Genomic DNA, 14,376 nt, shown 5'->3' on the forward strand with positions numbered 1-14,376 from the left:
GTTCAGACTTGGAGTTAAATGCAATGCTTGTAAGCAGCTAGGGCATGTAGAAAAAGTCTGCAAGAACAAAGCTAAGGCTGCAAACAAAAAACCACAGGTTACAAAGCAAGTCGAGAAAGCTGAAGTTGCAGAGGAAGTGTTGTTCATGTCTATTGAAAACTCTAACTCAGCAGACAACAACCACTGGCTTCTCGACAGTGCATGCTCCAATCATATGACCTCAAAGGCTGAGCTATTCTCTGAACTTGATACTGATCACTGCTCTTCAGTTAAGATTGGAAATGGTCTTGTACTGGATGCAGTAGGGAAAGGAACAATTGCAATTCAAACTGCTTCAGGCACCAGGTATGTTTTGAATGTGCTTCTGGTTTCTAAAATAACTCATAATTTATTAAGTGTTGGTCAGTTAGTTGATGAAGATTACATGTTGGTATTCAAAAACAATGCATGCACAGTTTATGAACCCTCTGGTTTCTATATAATGTCTGTTCCTATGGTGAGAAATTGCTTCCCTGTTAAATGGGGAAATTTGTGCTTGTCTGCAACAGAATCTTTTTCAGAACAAACTTACCTGTGGCACAAAAGGCTAGGCCATTGCAATTATAAGTCCTTGTTGCAAGTAAGTGCCTCTGGTTTGTAATTGAATCTTCCTAAACTGCATGGAGATAGTCCTATATGCAGCTCTTGTCAATATGGTAAACTAACTAGAAGGTATTTTCCCAAAGCAAGTTTGAATAGGGCAAAGCACAGATTGGAGTTAGTTCATTCAGATGTTGCTGGACCTATGAGTGAGCCCTCTTTAAATTGAAGCAAATATTTTGTCATCTTTATTGATGATATGTCCAGAATGACTTGGATTTACTTCATACAGCATAAGTCAGAAGTGTTCTCAGTATTTCAGAAATTCAAAGCAAAAGTTGAGAATGAATCTGGCTGCAGAATTAAGAAACTAAGGATAGACAATGGAGGTGAGTACACTTCTTCAGAATTCATAAGCTATCTGGAGAAGGAGGGCATTCATCACCAACTGACAGCTCCATATTGTCCTGAGCAGAATGGTGTTAGTGAGAAGAAGAACAGAACAATTATTGAGATGTCCAGGTGTCTCCTGTTTGAGAAGAAGCTTCCTAAAAGCTTCTGGGCTGAATCAGCTAACACTGCAGTTTACTTGCAAAATATTCTGATCACTCAAGCTGTCAATAATGAAACTCCTTATGAAGCTTGGTACAGCACCAGACCATCTGTGGATCACTTGAGGATCTTTGGATCCATTTGTTATCTCCATGTTCCTGAAGAACTAAGAGACAAGCTGCAACCCAAGGCAAAGTTGGGAGTTTTTATAGGGTACAGTCAGCAGTCAAAAGCTTACAGGATTTATCAAATTGAATCTGGCAAAGTCTCTGTTAGCAGACATGTAACATTTGATGAAGGTGCATACTAGAACTGGAAAAATAATCAAGTGCAGCATACTAAATTTCTAGATGAAGATGTTAATCTTCAACCTGCCAACAGTGATGAGATACTTGATGTAGAACAGATTGTAGATGAACCTCTTGTGAGAGGTACTCGACCATCACAAGAGATTTATGAAAGCTGCAATGTAGTTGCATTTGAACCTGCTACACCTGAAGAAGCTGTTTTGTCACCAGAATGGAAAGAAGCTATGAAAGAAGAGATGAAGATGATAAATCTCAACAAGACATGGAGCTTGGTAGACAGACCTAAGCATCATCATGTTCTTGGAGTGAAATGGGTGTTTAGAATGAAGCTGAACTCAGATGGATCTCTGAACAAGCATAAAGCAAGGCTTGTTGTTAAAGGCTTTGCTCAATTACCTGGAGTAGACTATCATGAAACTTTTGCACCAGTTGCAAGAATGGATACCATTCGACTGCTGCTAGCATTGTCATCTAAGTTTAAATGGAAAATATTCCATTTGGAAATCAAATCTGCTTTCTTAAATGGTGATTTGCAGGAAGAAATTTTCATTGAGCAGCCTTATGGTTTTGAAAGTGAGCCTAACCGAGACAAAGTGTATAAACTTCATAAGGCACTCTATGGCTTGAAGCAAGCACCACGTGCCTGGTACTGCAAATTTGATGACTATTTGAAGGGTCAAGGCTTTCACAAGAGCAGTAATGAAGCTACTTTATATATACAAAAAGCTGATGATCAAAATCCTTTGATTATTTCATTGTATGTTGATGACATGTTAGTTATAGGAGGAGATGATCAAAGAATTTCAAAACTCAAGCTTGAAATGCAAAGCAGATTTAGAATGACAGATCTTGGACAGATGAGTTATTTTCTGGGGTTACAAATCCTTCAAGGTAATTCTAGAATTTTCATATGCCAATCAAATTACATTGGTGAGGTTCTGGACAAGTTTAAAATGACAGATTGCAAGACAGTAGCCACTTCACTTATTCCTCATGAGAAGCTGTCAGTTGATAAAGGATCTGCACTCGAAAATCCTTCAACCTTTAGAAGCTTGATAGGATCATTGCTTTATATTTGTGCATCAAGACCTGACTTGATGTTTGCTGCAAGTTATTTGTCTAGGTTCATGCAGGTTCCAACAACTGAGCATTTTTCAGCAGCAAAAAGAGTGCTTAGATATTTAAAAGGCACTGCAAATTTTGGTCTTCAATTCACTTATATAGATGAAAGTTCAGTTGAGTTGGTTGGATTCTCGGATAGTGACTGGGCAGGCTGTGTGGATGATTGTAAAAGCACTTCTGGATATGTATTTACATTAGGAAATGGTGTTTTTTGTTGAAATTCAAAGAAGCAAGAAACCACTGCTCAATCATCTGCAGAAGCAGAGTATATAGCAGCAGCTACAGCTGCAAATCAAGCCATTTGGGTGAAGAAGATCTTAACTGATCTTGGATTTCTTCATGTGCCTCCAGCCAAGCTTTATGTAGACAACAAATCTGCCATTGCCATGGTGAAAAATCCTGTTTTTCATAGCAGAACAAAACATATCAAGGTCAAATACCATGCCTTGAGAGAAGCTGAAAAGGATGAAGATATATCTGTTCAGCATTGTAGCTCCAGTGATCAGCTTGCAGACATTCTAACCAAACCTCTTCACTTGTCCAGGTTTGAAGAGCTAAGAAGAAAATTAAATATTCAGCAAGCTAGCATTTAGGAGGAGTGTTGAGATAAAAACTAGCTTGAATGTCATTTTGTCTAACTATGTACAGGACAAGTGTCCATTTTGTTTTGTTGTGCTGGTTTGGTAATTCACAGTGCATGCTGCTGCACATTTGTCCTAGGACGTGTAAGCACTGCATGTTTGCTCTAATGCTGTGTCAAACACTTGGATATTTTTTGTACAAGTGTTAGTTAAATAGCTCTTGTATATATTTATGCATTTCTCCTCAGTTAATGTAAGGGATCGATATTAACCAAGTTCTGCTCTCTGTTTTGTCTATTGCTTTTACTTTCTCCTTTGCATGCCTGCTGTCTCTTTTCTGCATTAACAAGAACAGGATCCTGGTCCAAAGCAACCTTGCCTTGGTCGCATGTAGTTCTGTGATAGCATCTTTGATTGCCATTCTATCACCAGGTGCCTCTGCAGAGCATGCAATTCCTATTTTAGTGAAAGAAAGCAAACTCTCCAACATGAGCTCTCCCTCCATTTTTGACTAACTTGTTAATCTCTCATTGTTTTCACTAATTTGTTCGAGCAAGCGAAAATCGAGAATCTCCTTCAATCGTTCCGGTAGTGCCATCTTACAGAAATTGTGAAGGCTTAAGCCGCCATGAAACATACCATCTGTTGGTCTCCTTCCGGTGTTCATTTCCAAGAGCAGAGTCCCATAGCCGTAAAAATCACCTTCTGGAGACACTGCCCCGCCCATGCCATATTCTGCAACAATTTGTTATAAACTCAACTTCTTTTAATGCCAACCATATGTTTTTAGCTCTAATTAAGAGTTGAGACTAGAGATTTTGCCACTTATTCTTGTGATTTTGCAACTTATTAAATAGGAGGTTTAATGGCTGTTAACATGATAATAGCAAGTACAGATTAGAAAGTTTAAAATCAGTAAGATTTCGTTAAATTACAATTACGGTACTGAAAATAAAGGGAGATATAAAATTTTACCTGGGGGAATATAACCGATTGTTCCTTTCATCATTGAAGAACCTGTTTGATCATTACCCATATTGTTTGTGTCGCTAGACAAGAGCTTAGCCAATCCAAAATCACTGACATGTGCAACCATGTCATCATCAAGAAGAACATTGGTAGGCTATAGATCACAGTGGACAATTACCGCCTCGCAATTGTGATGAAGGTACTCTATTGCACTGGCTACATCTATGGCTATGTCTAACCTTTGAACAAAGTTCAAATACCTTGACTCATGTTGCTCATGAAGCCAACTGTCCAAACTCCAATTAGGGATGAATTCGAAAACTAAAGCCTTGAAATCTTTGCCTTGGTAATCAATGCTCGAGCAGGAAGTTATAATTTTGAGAACATTCCGATGTCGAACTTTCCCCAAAGCCTTGCATTCAGCCACGAAGCTTTTTGCAGCGCCACGGTTTTGAAGGTTAAGTACCTTCACTGCAACAAGTTTTTCTTTGGCTTCTGATTGAAGCACTTTGGGAGCATTATTTCAGGTATCCCTCCACAGAGATTTTTGTTTCCCACAATTGAAAATCTGCTAGATTTATTGAAAACTCCTCCTTCTGGAACTTCACCCTCCAAGTGATTAAAAGAAATATTCAAACTGCTTAAATATAGAAGTTTTTCTAGTTCATGTGGTATGGTGCCAGACAAATTATTGCGGGAAAGATTTAAAGTTTCAAGAGATTTCAGAGAACCAAGAGACAAGGGAATGCTACCTCTGAAAAAGTTTCCCACCATATCAAGTGACCTTAACCCAAAACACTGGCCAAGTATCTCCGGAATTTCATCAGACAATTTATTTCCATAAATAAATAATTCTTCCAGGTTCTTTAAATTATCAAAATCTGATGGAAGGGGACCGGTCAATGAGCTGCTAGACATGTCAACTTGAGTCAAACTTGTGAAAGCACCAAATAGTTGATCTGGTATACTACCACCAAGTGTATTTCCCGAAAGAAACAAGATTTGCATACTTTTGCAATTTCTAAGCACAAGTGGAATTTTTTTTTTCAAAACTATTATTATGTAATTGAAGTTCGAACGAATGAGAGAGATTGCCAATGAAAGATGGGATTTCACCTGAAAAATTATTCAAACCGAGAAACAATCTTTCAAGATTTCGAAGCTTCCCCAAAGAAGTTGGAAGGGTCCCCGCCAGGGCATTTCTCGGCAAATGCAGAAGAGTTAAGCTTACGAGATTGCCAATCCCTTCAGGAATATTTCCTGAAATCTGATTCCATCCCATAAAAAGCATGTTGAGTTGGATTGATAAATTGCCTATGGATTCTGGCAACGCGCCACCTAATCGATTCGCCTCTAGATCCAATATTTGTAATAGGCTACAATTGCTCAACGAAGAAAGAAAATCCAGGTCTCCTGTGTTCCCATTTCCCAAGTAGTTACCAGCAATCATGAACTGTTGAAGATTCTTGAGGTTTCCCAAATTGTTAGGAACAGATCCGCCGATACCATTCCAACCTATGTCAAATATCTCCAGATTAGACGTATTAGATATTGACCTTGGAATAGTTCCTATTAATTGATTTCCTCCAGTACTGAAGTATCAAAGATTTGGAAAAGGAACGCCTATTACAGCCGCAAGACTCACTGAGAAATTGTTTGTTGACATCTAAATCATTTCCAAGGAAGAAAGATTGTGAATTGAGAGAAGAAGAGTACCAGTTAGGCTGTTGGCTGCCAGAAGAAGGTTTCTCAACTTTATGGCCCCACCCAGAGCATCAGAGATATTTCCCTCCAAATGATTATAAGAAAGCGAGAGATCCCTCAATGACGAAAGGTTTCCTAAAGAAGATGGAATACCCCCAATCAAATTGTTGGCACCCAAGGAGAGTACGATGAGTTTCGACAAATCACCCAACTGGAAAGGAACTTCACCAGTGAGGTTATTATGCGATAAACGAATTGTTAAGAGGTTTGAGCAATTGGCAAGCTCCACAGGGATTGTTCCATGGAGATTATTTCGAAACAGCTCAAAAACACGCAACCGCCTTAGGTAGCCAACTTCCTTAGGTATGTTACCTTGCAAATCTGTTATAAGACAGATTAACTCTTCTGATGAAGGTTAAATTGCCAATCAAAGGAGATAAGGACCCACCAAGTTTCAAGCCATCCAAGTCCAGAGCAGTGACTCTCTGGTGGCGACTACCACACGTAACACCTTGCCACTCACAGAAGTGGAGAGAAGCATTCCATGAATCGAGAGCTCCTGGATAAGCACCAACAAGCTGATCCTTTATAGAAAGCAAAGCTATTCTGTCAGTTTTTCTTTCCCCAAGGCCAATGCAAAATTCAGGGACCCTGATAGACATTAGCTGAGTACAATAACAAAGCCAAGAAGCAAGTTAATCTCAGGAATGCATATGTTTCCTAAGCATGATGTACCCATTTTCTTCGAAGAAAATTAGCTTGGGAGAGGAATTGAATTGAGCAACAAGCTGGTTTAATTGCTGTCCATGTCCTCCCATTTCTCTTACATCTAAAAAAGGCTTCAGAATTGGTTGGCCAGGCCTTGGCAGTATAACTGAAAACGACTCGTTTGCCCCAGCTGGAAAGCTGGAAACTTCATCGATGAGAGGTCCACATGGAAGATCAGAAGGTTGGAAAGAATAACATTGACTTTCTGAGTCTTCACCAAAAGGACAGAGCTTCGCTACAAGAAAACACCCACCCATGCCATGCATAAGAAATGGCAAAACACGACTAGGAAACATTTTGAGTTAGAAAATTTATGTGAAACACAGCTCGGATTGGACAACTTATAGTTGACAAAACGGCAGTCACGTTTATCAAGCCAGTAGTAGGACAAATGGCAGCAAAATTGCAGTCACGTTAATCAAGCCAGTAGGAAATTCCTCATTTGTCTCAATAAGTGATTGTAGTTAAGGCAAAAACAACAAAAATTAGAGTTGACAAAAGGAGTCAGAACTCTGAAGGGCTTTCCTTGGCAGTCTTCTGCCTTAATGTCACCTTCGAAATAACTAGAAAATGGTTGGCCAAAACAACAAATATTAGAGTTGACAAAACCAGTCTGAACTCTGAAGGGCTTTCCTTGGCAGTCTTCTGCCTTGATGTCACCATTGAAATAACTAGAAAATGATTAGCCATAACTAATAAACGATTAATCATTTATAATCAGGATTATATGCATTAAGGTTTGTGATTAAGCTGTTGTTTAGTTGAGGCGTCACAGGATAGCAGGAAACAGGAGCAAAGCAGGAAGGATAGCCACTGAGATCACAAGTTTAATTGTCTGAAAGATAACTTTATTATAAACTTAAACTAATATAAAAGTTATATTTTACATCCTGTGGTTCCTATATTTAGTTACCATCTCTTCCGAGGTAAGGCAACTGTATTTCAGACAGATCCTAAACAGCAGAAAGAGAACTTGAGCTGGTCATGGTTGGTGAACAACTCAAGTGGCTGCTAAAAAATGATGAGCAACTGTATTGCAGACAAATTCTAACCAGCAGAAAGAGAACTTGAGCTGGTCATGGTTGGTGAGGAACTCATATGATTGATAAAAAGAGTGCATCATTTGTTAACGAATGCAGACTCTGCCAAGTCAATGGAACGAGCAAGGCCAGCGGCCTTGCTCTGGCATTCACGGTGCTCGGCATCCGGATCACTGTCTGCTACTATACCAGCGCCAGCTTGAAGATGAGCTACCCATTCCTGGCGCCTACCAGCATCTTTGTAGGAGTACATTGTGTCATAGCGGGTTCCGGTTGTGAATACCATGGTCCTGAGAGCCAAAGCAATATCCAAATCACCAGTAAAGGAGATGCCCCCAAATCCTCCACTGTAAGGGCCTCGCCTGGTCACCTCAAGCTCATCAATTAGCTCCATGGCCTTCACCTGTATCAATGTCCCAATCATGATCAAAGCTATGGGGGAAAGAAATACGTAGGCAACACAGCTATGACTTGTAAGAAGTCCAGAGGACTGTGCAACTTGTGCCTATTTAATGGTGGCTGGACTGTAACACCAGAATCAAGGCAAACTAGAAAGCATTCGGTTTTTGTTTGAAAAAACAGCATTTGCATAAAACATGTAAAGGACAAGAAGTACTGAACCTTTGGTGCTCCGCTAACAGTTCCAACAGGAAGTGCAGCGCGCAGGGCATCCCAACTACTGAGATGATCATGCAACTCCCCAATAACCTGCATAATTTAAATTCAAAATAGAAAAGATCATTTAATTGTATGTCACATTACTAAAAGAATGTTTAAAACCAGTTCCTTGGGTTGTGGGACATTAAGAAACCAAAATGAAGCAAATAACTAATCAGAACATTCTAAAGTATTTGAATGCGCAAGTTCATTATTTGTATCAGAATATATCAGTTAGACAGCAATTGGAAAGACATCATAAATCCTTAAATCACCCCTATTAGAAATGCAATAAAATTATCAAATAATGCTATATATCCCAAGAAATTTCAGTCCTAAAATGCCTTTTAACATAATGAAAATAAGTCAACAAATGTTTAGATACGAAAAGCATATATACTTACCGTGGAGCTCATGTGCATAACATGTGAATATCGTTCAATATTCATCAGCTTCTCCACCTTCACAGAACCATATTTGGAGACCTACACGAATAATATAAAAACAACCAAGTTAGACTCCTGACCTTTCTGAGGTAATAAAAGAGGAAACATGAAGTTTTAAGTGAAAGTAAAAAATTCGATTTCTTTAGAAGGAAAATCTGTCATGCACAGGAAGAAAATGGAATTAATGTAATACCCCTACAAAGCTAGAGCACAAGAAAATAATCTCCAAAAATGCATGGCATGATATACAGAATTAAAATCGCTATGGAAAGACCTTTCCAACATCATTGCGTCCCAAATCAACAAGCATGATGTGTTCTGCGCATTCCTTTTCATTACTTAGCAACTGCTTTTCTGCTAGCTCATCTTCAGCAGGTGTCTTTCCTCTCCTTGCTGTTCCCGCCAATGGCCTATTCACAATCTTGTTCTGTTCATGCCAATACAAAAATTCAGATCTTCAAATAGCTAAGCACAGTGCTTGACGATTTTAAATCAGTAAAAAGAGACAGCCAACGAAAAACTCAGTAATCAAAAAAGTGTAAAAGTTTACCTTCTTGACCCTGGTGAGAATTTCTGGACTTGAAGCAACTAGAATACATCCTCTAGCCTGAAAGAGCATGCAAAATAACAAAATTCACAATGCAACTTCTGAATAATTCACAGATTCAAAACTAAATAAGTACTTAAAGAGGAACACACTAACTTGCAAGTAAGCCATATATGGACTTGGATTCACAACTCTCAAAGCCCTATATATTTCAAAGGGGTCAGCAAATGTTCGCCGTTCAAAACGTTGACTTAATACAATCTGGAAAATATCCCCTGCCAGAATATGTTCTTTTGCCTGTAGTACAGCCCCCTTAAATTCTTCACTTTCCATATTTGACTTCTTCAAAGAAGGGCCAAAATGGTGAGTTTGTAAATCAATAGAGCCTGGAGATAGCTTTGGGCTAAGAATGAAATCAGAACAAAACGATGTCAGAGAATCAAAAAGCATATGAACTTAATCAAAATCAATGCTACTGTAAAAAAACTATTGCTCACGGGTCAACATTCTGCACTCTAGACACCAACTTCTCCAGGTGCTCAACTCCAACACTGTAAGCTTTTTCCACAGAGGAGTGTCGATCAAGCCTCACCCAGTGAATTACATATGCTTTCTGCAAATAAAAAGAACATATCAATATTATTCCCTGTCTATGTTTCTGATAGAATGATAATTGGAGCTAAAATCTTGTACTCAGCACCCCATCCAGGACAATATGAATTGTTGGAGTAAAGGAATACCTTTTCCACATGATCAAATACAATCACGTCATTGTAGAGCCCTAGATGTATGTCTGGGAGGTTTCTGTCATCTTGTGGTGCCTTTGAGAATGGAAGCTTTTTCTTCTCCACATAGCGAACTGTATCATATGAGAAATAACCAATCCATCCACCTACACGTCACAGGAATTTAATAAAAAGTGTGAGTTTAAAGATTTCTAAAAGACACCAAATCAACCAACAATGAAGTGATATCAGAGTTGCCCTACACTATTATGACAACGAAGTACTTAGGACAGGAGAATGTTAATAGAATTATGCACCTAAGTGGTTAAGACACTAGATACCAATAGGTTAAGACTACACGATAAGACATGGTGGCATTGAATAACTCCAAAACCTGAAATTATTACAGTATTTTATATTCAACCCAAAATAAAAAAACTTGTCCACTTTTTTCCAAATGTAGAAATGAATACACTCCAAAGTTGTATGTCAAAGCATCCATCTGCCAGTGTCAATAAACAATAAATAACAGCCGTTAAATTACCGACCAACAGTTGACTACTTATTATTCTACTTTCCTTAATATAAGCATAGCAAATCAAAGCAACCAATCAAGAAACATCAGTAATTATCAAACAAGGCACAAAATCTGAACTAACCAATCAAGAAACATCACTAATGATCAAAAAAGGCACGAAATTTGAACCAACCATTCAACTAATGATCAAAAAAGGCACTAAATTTGAACCTCTTACAAAATCACACAGTCAATCCATATTTAATAAGGATTAATGATGAGAAACACAAACTATCAACACATGGAGGCCACTAGAAAACATATCAAATAGAGATTTATGACAATTAGACATGCAAAAGACCAATCATTCTCACCACAAAATGCATCAGGAAGATCATCAATAAGTTGGGGTTTCCAGTTCTCCGAGATTCTCATTGGAATCAACATCGGATCTTCAACAACGTCCTCAGTCAAACATCCTTCCTCATGATCCATAACCATAACCTTGTTTTCTTTCGCCACAATTTCCATTGTTGGTTGAGCCCCAACCACACTATAACGGCCCTAATACAATCAACATCCAATAACAAACAAAAGTACAAGATAAATATAACCCTGCAGTTCGAAGAAGAAAAGAAAAAAACAATAAAGTATATAGTTAAAGCGCTTACAACACTTGTAACCCGAGAACCAGGCTCCACTGACTCAAAAAGAAAACTTGGAGCATCCCTATCATCTTCTTTAACCAAACACCGGTATGCAAGCACCGGAGTAAGCTGATCAGAGAAAATGCAACGGTAAAGGGGCACCAAATTTCCCTTCTTCGCTGCCTCAGCAAACTTCGTTTCATCAGCAACTGAAAACACAAACCAAGAAAAAAGAGTCACTTTTTGCTTTCAATTGAGCCTAAAATACAATTGTATCAATTAAAATTAAACCCCAAAAAGGAAAAAAAAAAAAAAGAAAAAGCAATTCACTGTGCCTATTTATCTGTTTAAATTATTCCTTATTCTATCAAACAAAATAAGAAAAAAAACAATATTTTAAGAACTTAAATCCTTCTTTCCCTCATTTTCTCAGTAACCAAAGGGAAAAGAAATCAAATTTATTTGACTGTCTGAGCAATTCATAAAGAAAAAGCTTACCAACAGTAAATGATTAAATAATCAAACAAGAATCAAATTTATCGTAGTTTCTCATTACTTTATCTTTAATAAAACAGTTCACTATCATCATGTACTTCAATCATTTCTCTCATTCAAACAAATCACACCCAAGATTTTCTTCAAAGTTTCCCGCACTTCCTGGGCAACCAAACAAGAAAAAAAGGACACATCTTTATCTTAATAATAAAACATAAAATTTACCAAGAGATGAGCTTGACAGAGAGCTCCTGCATTTCAGTGAAGTACGAAAACAAGTTGGAGCCGGAGGCATGCGGATAACCGGAACCTGAGAAAGCCGGTTGCTCGAAGGAACCAGTCGGTGGGAGAATGCGAGGCTACTCTGCATTGCCATTGGTTTAAAATGTCGAGCTCGTCGTACTGAAACCAACAGTTCCTCAGTCGCCGGTAACCGACCTGGATTCTCTCTTAAATTTCTGTGAGAAAAAGCGAAGAAAAGGGGGAGATGAGTTGTGCAGAGACAAGCGTTTGAGAGAGAATTATATAAGCCGTTGCATGTACATGTAAGAGAAGAAAACAACATTTTTTATTTCCGGTCTTACCCTTTCTGACTTTTGTACTTTTTGCATATTTCTCCAATTTTAATTGGAATTTATTTATTTATTTATTTATTTTGGTAAGAAATTTATGGTTTTGCTTTTTCTCTTTTTATGGATTTTATTTTTATCATTTAAAATTTTTAATTTGGTAATTTTTTTTAACAAGAGAAAATTACACTTAATATCCTACTGAAGTTACCATAATTCTCCAACAAAATTAGGAAAAAAATCAATGAATTTTTATCCTTTTTTTTATATGAATATGGTAAAAAAAAATGGATACATTCATCCTATCAGTTTCTTTTTTTTTTTTTTGTTTCTTTTCATGTTTTTGAAATGGGTTTTGAGTTGTCAACTATGTATAAGTGATTCAAAACCCGATTCTTTTAAGTAAAAAATATATGCATCGATCATTAAATTAAATTCATTGAATGAAAATATTATCGATTTTTTAATTTTTCATAATATAAGCAACTATTTGCTTTCATTTTTTATTATAATTATATTTTTAAAAAACTCGTGTTTCGATATCTTTAATAAAATTATTTATGATATGATATTTATACAAAATTAGAAGAATGTCAAAAATTTTGATTATATGGGATTTTACCTTCTCAAAATCGTGGTCAAATTATTTAAGATTTTGGTTAAATTTAAAAGTCAAAAATTCTTAAAAATAAATATTTATAATCTTAAAATATTTTATTTTAAAAAATTTTAAAATTTTTATTTTTATATATTTATGAAATAACATTTATTATTAAGTGATTTGTACTGACGTATGATTATCTGTCCCAGTTATTGAATGAAGAGAAAGGGCGGAAGATGTGAAAGTAACCGAAATTTTATTTTATTTTTGTTTTTAATCAATTTAATAATCATTGGAAATGGTGAAAAGGCCACGTGTGTTTTTTTTTTCTTCAACAGAAAGGCCTATCTTAAAGGTACTTGCCTAAAAAATATAATAAAATAATGAGTGGTAAATTAATACACATAATTATATTTAATTAAATTAAATGTAGGTGGATTTATCCAAAGATGGGATATAACTTTTTATAGGGTTATAATTAAAGTAATTATAAATGTTGGATTGCAATGGAAAAGAAATAAACGAGTTTTTTAAATAAAGAGAAAAATGGGTTCATAATAGTTAGATTAAAGTGGATTAAATTACGTATTTGACGATGATTAGGTTTTTCAAAATCTTGATCGATTTTGAAATTAATTAAAAGAAAGACACTTCACTTGTGGAAAGTGCAAGTAGAGATAATTAAATAATAAATTATATTTATTTTTAATTTTTTTAATTATTAATAGGTATGTTTGTTCAAACAAACAGTTATTATTGTTTAGACAGACAGTTATATCCGTATATACACATGTTGAAAATTCGATCGTTATATTTGTTAAAAACAAAATAATTGTAACCATTGAAAAAGATAATTGCGTTCATTAAAAACGGATAATTGTGCTTGACGAAAACAATATCTATATCTATAAATAGATTAATTTCATCAGTACAAAACAGTCAATCATTAAATTTTATTGTATCTTTAAAATTTATCACTTATAACCCTTTTGAACACTATAAATGAAAACGAATAAAACTTTAAAAGATAATAACATCAATGCACGCCTTAAAGCCATTTACTATCAATTTTCGAGTCATGTGTTCTAATATAATAAATATAGGCATATCATATTCAAAAAATTTATGTAAACCTATTATATATCAAATTCGAATCTCTCTTTTCAAATTTCTAAATGATAAATTCCACGTGGACATTTGTCATTGGAATGATGTAGCTAAGAGAAGATAAAATTGTGAAGATATAAAATCCTAATTAATAAGCCTAACATTTGTTAGACTTTATTCTAACAAAAGTATGATTTTTATTATTACTACCATCCTTCACCTATCAATAGAACCTAAGAATTAGGGTTAGATCTTGATTTTATCATTAATTAAGTACAAACTTCAACATGTTCATTTTCTATGCATTGAATTGAATTAATTTTTTCAAATTGTTATTTGCTTGTTAATGTTTATACATCGTTTAATGGGGTAAAATATAAAAAGGACAAACCTGTCAATACACTATACTTTGGTCTCTTTTTGTTTCAAATGCATTGTTAGG

The 14,376-nt window shown here is 36.0% G+C and overlaps 1 protein-coding gene and 1 pseudogene across 2 annotated transcripts; both read right to left on the bottom strand.

Moving 5' to 3' along the window:
* Positions 1 to 2,208: 2,208 nt before the first annotated feature.
* LOC18585909 (uncharacterized) lies at positions 2,209 to 6,578 on the bottom strand (annotated as a pseudogene). The gene is made up of 3 exons (XR_016028830.1): positions 5,828 to 6,578; positions 4,118 to 5,626; positions 2,209 to 3,877 (listed from the first exon to the last, which is right to left on the bottom strand). The product of XR_016028830.1 is annotated as an uncharacterized LOC18585909 (transcript).
* Positions 6,579 to 7,424: 846 nt separating this feature from the next.
* ASA1 (anthranilate synthase alpha subunit 1) lies at positions 7,425 to 12,143 on the bottom strand. The gene is made up of 11 exons (XM_018128631.2): positions 11,883 to 12,143; positions 11,187 to 11,371; positions 10,890 to 11,079; positions 10,014 to 10,165; positions 9,771 to 9,886; positions 9,430 to 9,676; positions 9,277 to 9,333; positions 9,001 to 9,153; positions 8,685 to 8,765; positions 8,245 to 8,331; positions 7,425 to 8,026 (listed from the first exon to the last, which is right to left on the bottom strand). The coding sequence occupies exons 1-11, from the start codon at positions 12,031 to 12,033 to the stop codon at positions 7,703 to 7,705; spliced, it is 1,743 nt and encodes a 580-aa protein (XP_017984120.2). The 5' UTR covers positions 12,034 to 12,143; the 3' UTR covers positions 7,425 to 7,702.
* Positions 12,144 to 14,376: the final 2,233 nt, after the last annotated feature.

This window comes from Theobroma cacao, chromosome 10 (genome assembly GCF_053813885.1).
Source record: "Theobroma cacao isolate CCN51 chromosome 10, ASM5381388v1, whole genome shotgun sequence".
Classification (NCBI taxonomy): domain Eukaryota; kingdom Viridiplantae; phylum Streptophyta; class Magnoliopsida; order Malvales; family Malvaceae; genus Theobroma; species Theobroma cacao.

Excerpts from the sequence above, each read along its gene's own strand:
- ASA1 (XM_018128631.2), bottom strand. The coding sequence starts at position 12,033 with ATGGCAATGCAGAGTAGCCTCGCATTCTCCCACCGACTGGTTCCTTCG. Across the intron at positions 10,166-10,889 it reads TCTTCCTGATGCATTTTGTG|GTGGATGGATTGGTTATTTC; the intron begins GTGAGAATGATT and ends TGTGACGTGTAG. Across the intron at positions 8,332-8,684 it reads TTATGCACATGAGCTCCACG|GTTATTGGGGAGTTGCATGA; the intron begins GTAAGTATATAT and ends TAAATTATGCAG.